At 56.9% G+C, this 12,995-nt stretch overlaps 1 protein-coding gene across 1 annotated transcript in view; it reads left to right on the plus strand.

Moving 5' to 3' along the window:
• Positions 1-12,995, plus strand: part of LOC144942697 (putative oxidoreductase YteT) — a 244,460-nt gene that overhangs the window by 81,513 nt on the left and 149,952 nt on the right. The window contains exons 9-12 of the mRNA XM_078869534.1: positions 428-482; positions 1,664-1,753; positions 8,216-8,350; positions 11,136-11,237. Coding sequence (XP_078725660.1) covers positions 428-482; positions 1,664-1,753; positions 8,216-8,350; positions 11,136-11,237 — 382 coding nt within the window. The remainder of the gene's footprint in view (positions 1-427; positions 483-1,663; positions 1,754-8,215; positions 8,351-11,135; positions 11,238-12,995) is intronic.

Genomic DNA, 12,995 nt, shown 5'->3' on the forward strand with positions numbered 1-12,995 from the left:
AAGAATTCTGATTCTGGTGCGACGTCTCGTACAGCTGCGACCTTGAGTGGCGCAGCTTACACCGCTAGAAACTTGATCCACCTGGACAGAGAGCAGCCGTGTGGGCCGTGCGGCAACTCAGACCCTGACCAACCCCCCCCTCTTACAGGCGCCGGTCTATACAATAACACGAGGTGAAGCGCTCTCCAGCGAGGGTGATGCGCCACGAAGTACGACGCGGCATCGAAACGTCGCCTGTCGTATATCCGCTCGTCGTTCATTTGTCTTCTCGAGGCCGCACGGAGTTCTATGCACAGACGGAGGAGCCGGGACGACGTCATCCAGCAGTGGATCAGTGGCCAGGGCCCATCGCTGGCGGTGCCGTGCCGTGGCGGCTGCGGCCCGGCTGACGCTCTCTCCGCCCTACCCGCTTGTGCCGTGTCCCCAGGTGCCTCAAGGTGTCGTCGTTCGGCGCCCTCTGCCACTTCACCAAGGAGCACCAGGTACCGGCCTCGCCGGGTGTCAGTCTATGGGTCTCTGTGTGAGTCTATGGGTCTCTGTGTGAGTCTATGGGTCTCTGTGTGAGTCTATGGGTCTCTGTGCGAGTCTATGGGTCTCTGTGCAGAGTCTATGGGTCTCTGTGTGAGTTTATGGGTCTCTGTGTGAGTCTATGGGTATCTGTGTGAGTCTATGAGTCTCTGTGAGAGTCTACGAGTCTCTATGTGAGTCTACGGGTCTCTGTGTGAGTCTACGGGTCTCTGTGTGAGTCTATGAGTCTCTGTGTGAGTCTATGGGTCTCTGTGTGAGTCTATGGGTCTCTGTGTGAGTTTACGGATCTCTGTGAGAGTCTATTGGTCTCTGTGTGAGTATATTGGTCTCTCTGTGAGTCTACGGGTCTCTGTGTGAGTCTGCGGGTCTCTGTGTGAGTCTATGGGTCTCTGTGTGAGTCTATTGGTCTCTGTGTGAGTCTACGGGCCTCTATGTGAGTCTATGGGTCTCTGATTCTGTTGTTGTCGGCGGTCTGTGACTGTCCACTGCTGGGCACAGGCCTCCCCCATTCGTCTCCGTGCCCTCGGCTCCCCAGCTCCTCCGGTGCAGTCGTGGCCTCTGGACTCTGCGATGTCGTTCTCGCTGCTTCTCCTGCTGCCCTCTCTTCCACGCTCTTCCTCTGCTTCTCTTCCCTTCTCTCATCTCTCGTCCTCTCGCACGGGCGGCCAGGGTGACTTTAGAGATTGTAATCATCAAACTCTGATGGGTGACGCAGGGCATCAGTCGTGCACAGTGCCGAACGACAGAAAACGACGGGAAACGAAGGTGAAATGGCACCATCGATTCAGAATGAACACAAAGCAAAGCCAGGTGTATTAAACTAACGACTGCATTGGTCATGAGCGCAAAAACACCGTGCAGACGGAACTTTCTAAAGCGTCCGTGCTTGCCCTGTTGCGCTGGCAAATAAGTTTTGTGATTGTAGTAACGTACCCCATAATGCAATGCTGCAGGTTGGTGTGGAACGGTGCAGAACAGTGCAGAGCAGAGTGGAACCGTGCAGAGCGATGCAGAGTTTCGTGTAACCGCGCGGCGCGCTGCATTGCCGGTGCCTGTGTGTGGGCGAGGGCACGTGGGGGGGGGGGGTGAAGGCCGCTCTGAGTCCGTGTCGTGCCGCCCCCTCGCGTGCGTGCAGCCGCCAGGGGCGTCGTCCCGCTGCGTCGACTGCGCCCTGAGCGACGGCTGCGCGTACTCGGCCACCAAGTACCTGGCCATGGCCATGGGGGTGAGCTCACACGCACACGCAAAGACAAAGATCTCCCCGTGTAGCCTTAACAGACTGTAGGGGCAAGTGCTGTTAGCGAGCACCTATGAAGGCCGGCACGGCACACGAGGGGGTAGGTGGCCAACACCACGCCGGGCCGCCTTTGTCTCCCCAGTGGCGATGTTTACACACCTCACCAGGTACTCGTTTGAGGCTGAGTTGACCTAAGGGAGGCCCAGAACCAGTTAAGATAATCGTCACCGGTGTTGGCCGTGAGCGGGAATCGAACCCGGGTCGCCGGGTTCGTAGCGTGGTGCGCTAACCGTTGCGCCACCGCTCCCCACGCGCATACACGCACACACACGCACACACACGTACACACACACGCACACACGCACGCACACACGCACACACGCACACACACACGCACACACACAGACACACACGCACACACAGACACACACGCACACACACGCACACACACACGCACACACGCACACACGCACGCACACACGCACACACACAGACACACGCACACACACACGTGCACACACACACACGTGCACACACACACGCACACACGCGCTCGCTCGCCCATGTAGGCGTGCGCGGGTGCACGGCTTGAGCATGTGTCCCGTCTGTAAGTAAGTGGCACATGTGTAATAAACCCAGGTTTCCACGAGTGGCACTCCCTGGCAATTCACCGGTGCTCGGCTCTTGGGATAACTGGAATCCCTTTCATTGGGTCTCGGTAGAGGTGCAGCCCCGCAGTTGTCCACTCTGGCCACTGCCGGGGCAAGCTCCTGAGAGCTCCCTCATCGAGAGTGGCATTTGGTTTACTCTTCCGCGCTGGACAGATGTCTCTGAACTAAACTATAACCTACTAAACAGTTTTTTTTATTCTACCAGGTAAGGCTCCACTGAGCTATGTAGCTCTTTTTCAGAAGCGACCTGGCCACAAATGATAACTCGACGAAGCGGCTTATCACGTGGAAATGTACAGCAGCTAAATAATCTAAACGCGTGATGTTGATTCTAAATGTGGAGGGACGAACCGGAGGACCCGGAGAAAAATCCACGCGACCACGGGATGAGAGACACGCAAATTTCAAAAACACAGGTGTCCTCGGGGTCGGAAATCGAACCTACGACCTCCTGTACACCAGGCGAGGTAGTTAACATCTCATAACCACCGTGTCGTCTTTGAAGAGGTGGTTAGTAGCCACGCTTTACCCCATCACAAGCAGCCTGCTCATCGACGATTACAGCTGCTGTGTCACCATCGACACCGCTGGGTGTGGACAGAGGTGCGGTGGCGATCCCTTCACAGGAATGTGGAATTTCCATCACCGGCTTAGGACAGCCGACGGAGGATGGCGTCGCCCGTTGCCTCGACTCGCGGGAGACACTTGGGGGTGCAATTCGAACGCCGTCGCTCCTCCCCGTGACCTCCGACGATGGCGGCAAAGGTCACCCGTCTGGGCGGCGCTCCGCACGGGAGCCCTGGGGGGGGAGGGGGTAGTAAAGTCCGTGGGCATCAGCGGGGAGCAGTGCGAGTGACTCATTCATTCATCCCTCCGCGGTGAATAGATCACCGCCACTTTTGTGGGAAGCCGTCGCTACCGCCGCTGCTACTCCCGCTGCTGCTGTTTGTGCTTGCTGCTGCTTGCTGCTACTGCTGCTGCTTATTGCTGCTGCTGTTTGTGCTTGCTGTTGCTGCTGCTTGCTGCTACTGCTGCTGCTTGCTGCTGCTGCTGCTACTGCTGCTTGTTGCTACTGCTTGCTGCATGCGACTACTGCTGCTGCTGCTTGCTGCTCCTGCTGCTGTTGCTTGTTGCTACTGCTGCTGGTTGCTGCTGCTGCGTGTTGCTGCTGCGTGCCACTGCTTATGCTGCTGTTGCTTGTTGCTACTGCAGCTGCATGCTACTGCTGCGTGATGCTGCAGCTACTGCTGCTGCTGATGGAGCGGCCGTCTCCGTGGTGCCTGGCGCTCCATCGTGAACGCCCCCCCCCCATCCTGCTCCCCCCATCCATTGTCGATTCCATCGATCGCTCCTCACGTGCCGTCCGATGATTGCTACGATTCCTCGGCGGTTTCGTCTCATTCCCGCCCCACCACCAACAACAACCGCCATTCGCCACTAAGTGGTTGGTGACGTCACCACGACGCTTGTGCCAGGCTGTGTGCACCTTGAGGCCACGTGAAGTGTCGAACGCCCACTGGCAGGAGGTCACGGGGCAGACCCAGGTGCCACGGGTCGACTGACCGAGATGACTGACTGATGCACCACCTGTGCCCTCTACTCTGCCAACTTGCTGTGCTTTAGCCACCCGGCGCTCCGCTAGTTGTTGTGAGCGTCGCTCCTCACCCCTCCATTGTTGTTGGAGGGCAATTGCCGCAAACTACCCAGTAGCGTCCTTCACGAGCTTCCTCTACAGAGGTCAATCTTGACACCGCTGGTACCAGTCATCCGCAAGTCCACTCAGCTCCACATCCTTCTGTACCACATCACTCCATCTCGTCTCTAGCCCGTGCCGCGCCCGTTTAGGCCCTTCGATCCGGCCGAACAAAAGCTGTTTAGGCATGCGGTGGCTGGGCATGCGGGCTACATGACCCAGGTCCTGGTGTCAAGGACATGGGCCCGCATCCGCTGTTCCATCACTATGTAGTCCAGCAGATGTTCTTGCTTGGACCCGGCATGCATCCATGATGTTGTTTGGATGCGCCGATGCCGGAACAGCGTGTTGGTAATTACAAGCCCATGGGCTGCACAAACATCTTGCAGCCTCCTACCGTTGTTATTGAGCTGATCTGGCCCATGTCTTTCAATCACTCCAGACCAGGTGCTAACATCATGACCAACTCGGGCATTGAAGTCGCACAACAAGATGACTCTATCCCGAGGGGCCACTTTAGCCAGCACCTGTGACAGGAGGTCATATAAGGCATCTGACTCATCGGTCTTGTCTGCATCCCTCCACGGATGTTCGTCTTCGGTGGGGGCATAAGTAACCACGACCACCACTCCTCGCCTCTGGTTGATGGGAAGGTGAGCCCAAAGTAGCCTGGGGCTTACAGCTTCCCACACCTCACCGCCACACTCCCACTCCCCCTTCATTATTTTGTTCAGAAGAAGAGCCACTCCCTGTTGTTTGGCAGTCTCCTGCCCCGAGTAGAAGACTGTCCACCCCTCATGGTGGCAGGAGCCAGAGCCGGTCCACCAGACCTCCTGAATACCACAGAGATCCAGGCAGTACCCATCCAGCTCCCGACAGAGGAGTGGCAGCCTCTCCTCCGCAGTGAGCATTCTGACATTCCACGTGGCCATCCGAAGTGGCTTTTTGTTGTTTCTGGAGGAGCCCCCAGGCTAAGGATTCAGTCTTCTGGTTCCGACAAATGGGGTTTGGCCAGGAGACGTCATAGACGCCTGTCCTCCCGGGGCCTCCAGCACAAGCTTAATACATTTTTGCATCGTAGTTTAGTGGTAGTTAATTGAAGGTGGAGGGGTTACCAGCTCCTCCCACCCATCCAGAGCCCCCATTTGGCCACTGTGGTGGTTACAAACTCCATGAAGGGAAAGGCCAATCTAAATTGGCCCTCCCCCCACGGCACTGCCCACCACAGCGTTGCCGTCTGGCACCACGAGGAGGTAGGGGTTGTTTTTGCTGGACCACCATCACCACCACCACCACATCCACCGCACTGGACATTGAATTATAGCCAGAGCAATAATGATGAAGCACAACTCGTCAATGCATGAACAGGGATTCGTCATTCTAAGTCGTTGTGATCCGGTCACCTCAACTTGCAGGGGATTCCTCTGGGACCCCGTTGACACGTAACACAATGGTGTTGGGTTCTTTAAATGCACGTACGATAGATTGGCTCTTTACAGAGATACGTGCCGGTCAAGTCACAGAGCATCCCTGTGTTAAATGAGTGGTGGAAATTCCACATTACAATTGCAGAGGCATGTAGTGACATTTGGAAAATTGTCATAACTTTGCAAACAAAGGGGTACTCAATGTACACGGCCCTTGCACGGACGATGGCTTGAGATGCCTCCCAATCCAAATAAGAACCGGCATGCAGCCGTTGTGAGTTGAGGTTCTATGACCTGATGAGTTCCACGCATCCAAAAGCCAGAGGAGATTTCCTCCACAAATGAGCATTAAGGCACTGGCGCTCATGTCATGTCCACAGCCCTGTAGAGCCAGTGAGGGAAATTCCACATTCCTTTATATATGTGCGTAAGTATGTTGAACTTCTTTGGCACCGTACATAGCCAACCGTGCCAATCGGAGGTGCGGGGGAAGGACAAAAAACTAAACACGAAAAACAGTTCCGTAGAAATTACTTCGTCAATGTAGATGATTTAAAAGTGCGTAGCTCCAGTGGCTTCCTAATATCGAAAGGAAGAGTGTTCCAGACGGCCGCAGAAGCGCTTCTGAAAGCGCCATGCTATGCGGTGACCATCTTTGTTCGGCGGTTATCCAGAAGCCGCCGCCGCTGCTGCTGCTGCTGCGAGGATGACCGGAGTTTGCGTGAAGTATTATGTTCCTGGACGAGATCAGCGAAGGTGTTGCATTCTGGATAATTTTTCCAAGCATATTCACGTGACGATGATTTCCAGTGGGCAGGAAGTGGATACCGTTGGCACGGTCCCTCAAACTTTTTTGTTTAATTCAGTATTATAATCTAAAGGTAACAATCGTCCTCTTCGCATCAGGCCTTTTTAATTTCCGGGCCGATGCAGGACACGGGAGGCTCAGAGGCCCAGTGGCCCAGTGGAGTGGCGGCCCAGCTTACGAGCCCGGGTCTCACTCTGTCTCCCCTGCCTCTCCCGCACGCCCCGGCCACTGTGGGGGCGTGGAGGTGAAGTTAACTTTTTTGAACCGCGGTCTACAAACAAATAACAGATACTGTAAGAAGATGGCAGCGTTTCGTTTCAGAATCAGAATATGTTATTAATACCAGAGGAATCCAATGAGAGCTCTTTTTCACAGATGTCCAGTAGTTCACAGATGTCCGGTAGATTTTGCCTTTCAAGAGCTGCTCTGCACGGAGACAGATAAGCGAGTATTTGTTAATTTTAAACGTGGGCTGTCACGGCCAATATTTACAATTCACAATGGTTTTCTTTTGAGTTAGGTAGTGCAGGCATAGCGTAAAGTTATTAACTATAATCCTCCCATCACCGACAAAGCCATTCAATTCCAGCTGTCACGTGGGCAAATTCTGTACACCTACAATTCATTTGGGTTTTTTTTCAGCAGAACCGGAGGAATGTTGCAAAGCAGGGAAAAGTTTGGACAATTTGATTTCGCTGGCGATTACATCCGGCATCATCAGGCATTGCAGCGGTTAAACGCAAACAAAACTAATTGTGAATCGTAAATATGCGCGTGTCTTTGTTGGCTTTAGGTCGACTCAACCTGAAGTGAGTACCCGGTGTGGTGTGTGGTAAACACCAGCACTGGGGAGACAAAGGCGGGCGGGCGTGGTGTTGGCCGCCCACCCCCTCGTGTGCCGTGCCGGCCTTGATCAGTGCTGACTAACAGCACTTGCGCCAACAGTCTGTTCAAGGCTACAGCGAGGCGTCTTTGTTGTCACCAGCCGTGGCCTGTTGTTTCACGGCGATCTCAGTCAGTTCACCCGCGACACCTCGGGTCTGTCCCGTGACCTCGCGAGAGCGTTCCTCACTTGATGTGTGGCCGCACGCCCGATAGCTCGTCCGCTCTCGCTCGCAGCGCGTGCCGCACGGTGAAAGGGAAAACCATTCCGCTGTGCGTTGACGAAGCGTGTGACTCACCCAACCAATAATAATAATAGGTCCCGCATGTTCTCAGATGAACATGATCCATTGTCATGTATATGACTGCGTTAATTACGCCCCCCCCCCTCTGCTCTTCGCACCTGATATGCCCACAGTGATGACATCACCTTGACCCCCTCTATTTAAGACTAAAAACAGCAAGAAGACTTATTTACAATTCTGGCAAATCGCCTGATGAAGCTGGTCGTTGTTGTAATCACCAGTGAAACGTCACGGTGCTCGACTTGTCAATGTTGTCGTGGGTTTACTCTCCAACACTCCGGTGTTGCTGTACTAGTAACGCATTGGCATTTTATGTTTACGTGACGTACCTCACTAATTGTCTGTGACGGGTGGTGGCGGGTTTAACGACACATTTATATATTTACGCGATCTAACCCCCCCAAAAATAACCCTTTACGATGGATAATATTGGTCGCGAACGCCTCCTCCTGCTGCTGCTGCTGCTGCGTGTTAAACTGCAAAGGTGCAGCTCTGCAATTGCCGGCTCGTGCCACTTCCGGCGTCGTTGGGTTGGGTTTGCGGAGGGGGGGGGTGGGAGACGATTTATGAAATCTGCCGAATTGTTTGAACCGCCGCGACCGGGGGACGGGACGGAGGCGACGGCTGAGCGGGAGCGGCGTGGGTGGTGGCGTCTGTGCCGCAGGGCCGCGTCGGGTGGCCCCTGGACGTGGTCTGCCCGGACGGCGAGGCCAGCGTGGGGGCGGTGCGGGACGCCCTGCGCTCGGGCCCCTACGGACGCTGCGTCTACGAGAGCGACAACGACGTCGCCACCAATCAGGTGGGCACCGCGCCTGGTGCGCACACGCAGACGAAGACCCCCCCACCCCCACCCCCCGTGTAGCCTGAACAGACTGTTGGGGCAAGTGCTGTTAGCGAGTAGCACCTATGAAGGCCGGTGCGACATGCGAGGGTGCGGGCTGGCCAACACCACGCCCCGTAGGCCGCCTTTGTCTTCCCAGTACTGCTGTTTACAACACGGGTGAATGGCATGTAACACACGTGCGTGGGTACACGTGTACTAACGTGTACACACGCGTAGTAATTAGCCTCCGAGGCAAGTCCCCCCCCCCCCCCAAGCATCGCCACCTCTTACGGTCTTGTGATGCAACAATCCACCCGGCACCACCAGCACACCGGCCGATTTCATTGCTCCATCTCCGCGGCCGGCGTCCCAACGGGCGCGTTCCCTACCCTCGCCTGCCTCTCTCCGGCGTCAGCCTCGACCGCCGTGTGCACGTAATGCTGTCGGTGTCGCCATGAAGTCATCCGCGTGTCAAGTGTTGCCTTGTGGCGGTTTGGCCCAGAGTGGCTGATTCGGCTCGGCGGAGTGAAGGGGGGGGGGGCAAGCAGCCTCACGGACGCACCGAACAGGGCCAGTAACAGTCAGTGCGGCGTCACGTATCCGACCGTCGCCGTCACGTATCCGCCCTGACCAATCAACTGCCCGCACCCAGTGTGATATTGGTGCGTGGGCTAAGCTGTCCTGTGCTAGAGGTGTTCGCAAACCCGATCTCGTCACACGCAGTCGCGCGTCCTTAATCTCGCGCACATCCGCTCACTTTTGCGACAAATGGGTTAGATCGCGTAAATGTGTCGTTAAACCCGACACCACCCGACACGGCCAAATAGTAAGGTTAGTGTCACGTAAACAGAACGTACACACGCCGGTGTGCTGAACTAGTGACTAATTGGCACGTTTTAGTCACGTGACACTAACCTTACTAATTGCCCATGTCGGGTGGTGGCGGGTTTTAACGACGCATTTATATTCACGCGATTTAATCCCCTCCCCCCTCCCGCCCCCCAAATTTTAATTCCGTTTCCACTTTAACTTTGTCCAGTGACCTATTTGTGCACACGTGGGCGCAACCATCGACCTTCGCGTCACCGTCACTAACTGGCTCACTGGACAACGCCGTTGGAGTTCACTTCTATCGAGGTCCGGGGCGAGCGAGCGAGCGCCCGCGGGTGCCTCGCGCTAAATCCGTCCAAACCAGAGTTAGCGCGAGTGTCCACGCCTCGTCCTTCGCGCCTCCGCCTACAACGCGCGTCGGGCATGTGACGCCGTGCCCCTACGCTGGCACGCGGCTCACGCGAGATTGGCGAACGCGTCTGCCCGACGTGCACGCCGGGCAGACGTGCCGGCTATTGACCGATGCCATTTCGGCGCCTTCATTGCGAGAGACGGCGGTGGGGGGGGGGGGTAGAGGAGGAGAGGGGGGCGGGAGGCGGGCGGCGGCTGCGGTCGTATCGACGGGAGGAGTCCCCCGTGGATTTACGTGCCGGCCGGCGGGCGACTCGGGCCGGCGCTCGTCATGCGTGCCGGTTTGGCGGCGAGCGCCGGTTACGTAACGTTTATGTAACGTTCACGTCACGTTCACGTCACGTTCACCTCCAGCGCTCGGAGTTTGGGCGTAGCAGCGCCCCTCTTTAGCGGCCCTCGCCCGCCCCTCGCACGCACGGCCTGGATAGAGAACCCTGCGCCCTTTAGCGGCTGCCTCTCTATGCCCGGACTGGTCCCCGATCTACGTCCCTAAGGAGTCCTCTTTGTGATCCCCGACTTGCTGTCCACACCGAGGAGTGCCAACGCTCTGCTTTGTTCGTTCGCCGCGGAGCCGTTTGGTTCTTGGCAGCATCGCCATCCGCGCGGCTGAGTGTTCATGTCGGTGCTGGACACGTGGCGCTCTTTGCCTCGCGAACTCCCCCCCCCCCCCCCCACCGCGTCTGTCCGGTCACCGAGCGGCGCTCCGGCGGTGGTGGTGGCGGTTCGTAGCAGCGTCGTGTCATGAGACGAACGATCCGTTCAGATCCCCACAAGAGCACCGCCCGCGGAAGCGCAGGTCGTGGAACTGCCTCCGTGACCCCTTCGGGTGACCTCTGGGCCACACGGTTGAGGGCGGCGCTTTTCTGCTGGCGCTGCGCAGGGGGTCGGGGTTCATCGCACGACGCCGAACCGATACTTTGATCCTCAGAGCTGGGGTTTAGCCAAACGGAGCACACGGGGGCAAGATGTTAACTACCTCGCCTGGTAGACCTCGGTGGCTAGTAGATGCTAACTACCCCCCCAGGTATGCAGGAGGTCGTGGGTTCGATTCCGACCCTGACGCCTGCTGGATATTTGTAGTTTGTGGTGTCTCCCTTCCCCGTGGTCGCGTGGATTTCTTTCCGGGTCCTCCGGTTTTTCCCTCTACATTCGGAATGAACATGACACGCGTTTAGAGCATTTGGCTACAATAAATTTGCACGTGATAAGCCACTTCGTTGAGCAACCATTTGCGGCAGCCAGATTGCTTCTGAAAAAAGAGCTGTATAGGTCAGTGGGGCCTTACCTGGTAAAAAATAGAATGTGTCACGTGTTTGTTTGGTGCACTCGTTGGTGACTGGGCTGACGCCACGCTTGAGAGGCCGGTTTCACCACGGGTGGCCGAAACACCCCACCCCATCCCCCCCCCGGTATCAAACGCTCAGCGCCGTGACCCTCCGGGGGGGCCACGCGGCGGCGGCGGCCCCCTCTTCCACTCCACGCTCACCCCGCACCGTGCCCACTCCCCCCCCACTCCCAGGTGGTGACCATGGAGTTTGAGGGCGGCACCACCGCCAGCTTCTCCATGGTGGCGTTCACGGAGAAGTTGTGCGTGAGGAAGACCACCATCTACGGCACCAAGGTACGGAGCCCGGCGGTGTCGCCCGGCAGTGCGGGACGGCGTGGAGAGACTCGCAAGGGGACACTGATTAATACCCCGCACCTCCGATTCGCGCGGTTGGCTACGTACGGTGCGAAAGAAGTTCAAGGTGTGTACATTCCATTCCTGAAGAATCCTCCCAACACGTGGGAGTGAAACGTCAGACTAGTCGTTGTTGAACGGCACGCGGAGCAATCCGAAAACACATCGGGAGAGCTGTACACACGTACAACATACATACAAAGATCCCCCGTGTAGCCTCAAACTGTTGGGGCAAGTGCTGTTAGCGAGCACCTATGAAGGCCAGAACAGCACACGAGGGGGTGGGTGGCCAGCACCACACCGGGCCGCCTTTGTCTCCCAAATGGCGATGTTTACACACCGCACCAGGTACTAATTTGAGGCTGAGTCGACCTAGGGGAGGCCCAGGACCGGTTCAGATAATCGTCACCGGTGTTGGCCGTGAGCGGGAATCGAACTCGGGTGGTCGGGTTCGTAGCGCGGCACGCTAACCGCTATACCACCGCTCCCCGCGCATACACACACATACACACACATACACACACATACACACACATACACACATACACACACATACACACACATACACACACACATACACACACATACACACACACACATACACACGTACGTACGTGCGTACGTACTCGCGATCTGTGCTGACATGCCACGAACCCGCCGCTTGAACCCACCGCCTCCCGGGCCGTCACGTCGGGCCTAGCGGCGACCTCTCGTGACCCCGGGGCAGGCTCGCCGCGACCCACCGACCCCGTCCACCTCGTGCCAATTCCAGCACGTCACTCGCGCGTCGCGTGTCGAGCGTCGTGCGCGCCGCTCGTGTCGTGCGTCGCATGAAGATGCCGGGCCGGCTTGTACACCGCGCGTGCTCACGCCTGGAGCCGTGGCGTTGTAGAGGCTCAGCGGTAAGAACTGCGGCAAGTACCACGGTAAGTACCACAGTCAGTACCGCGGTAAGTACCGCGGTAAGTACCACGGTAAGTACCACAGTCAGTACCACAGTAAGTACTACAGTAAGTACAGCGGTACTTACCGCGCCACGTTCTCTTATTTACGGCACCAGTTACTCCTACTTAGCCTCCTGTGAACCCCTTTTCGTGACTGATGATTATTGAGTTACCCCCCCCCCCCGATATAGTCCGACAGGCCCCAGGGGGGGTGGCTCTCTGTAGCGATGCTTCGACACGGTTCCCTCGCGGGCCGTTACCGCAGCGGCGTCTTTGCGCCTGTTTTCTCCATTTCGTGCGACAGAAACATTGATATTCATAACACCGTCGTTCTATTTTACCGTGACATGAATTGATTGAATGCGGGTTCCTTTTTTTTTGCCTCTTCTCAATGGAAAACACTCGAGGCGTTTGGAGGCTCTCCGTTCGTCTCCGTTGCCGTATCGGTGATTTACCGCTCGCGGCGGCGTTTTCGGCTCCCCCCCCGTCGCTGTCTCCGAAACCCTCGCACGGCTCGCTGAACGCTGTCAAAGCGCTTCTCGTTCGCTCCAAGTCAACGCTTCGTCGGTGCTCAGCCTTCATTGAATTCAATTGACGGTATCCTCCGGACCAGGAGACGCACCCTGGACCCTGGTATTTTAAGACGTCACTTGCCACTGATGTTGGCCGTGGCCGGGAGTCAAACTCGGGTCACGGGTTTGCAGGGCGCCGACCGCCGCTCCAGCCCCGAGGACTCGAGGCAACCTCGCGAGGT

Source organism: Lampetra fluviatilis, chromosome 28, assembly GCF_964198595.1.
Source record: "Lampetra fluviatilis chromosome 28, kcLamFluv1.1, whole genome shotgun sequence".
NCBI lineage: Eukaryota > Metazoa > Chordata > Hyperoartia > Petromyzontiformes > Petromyzontidae > Lampetra > Lampetra fluviatilis.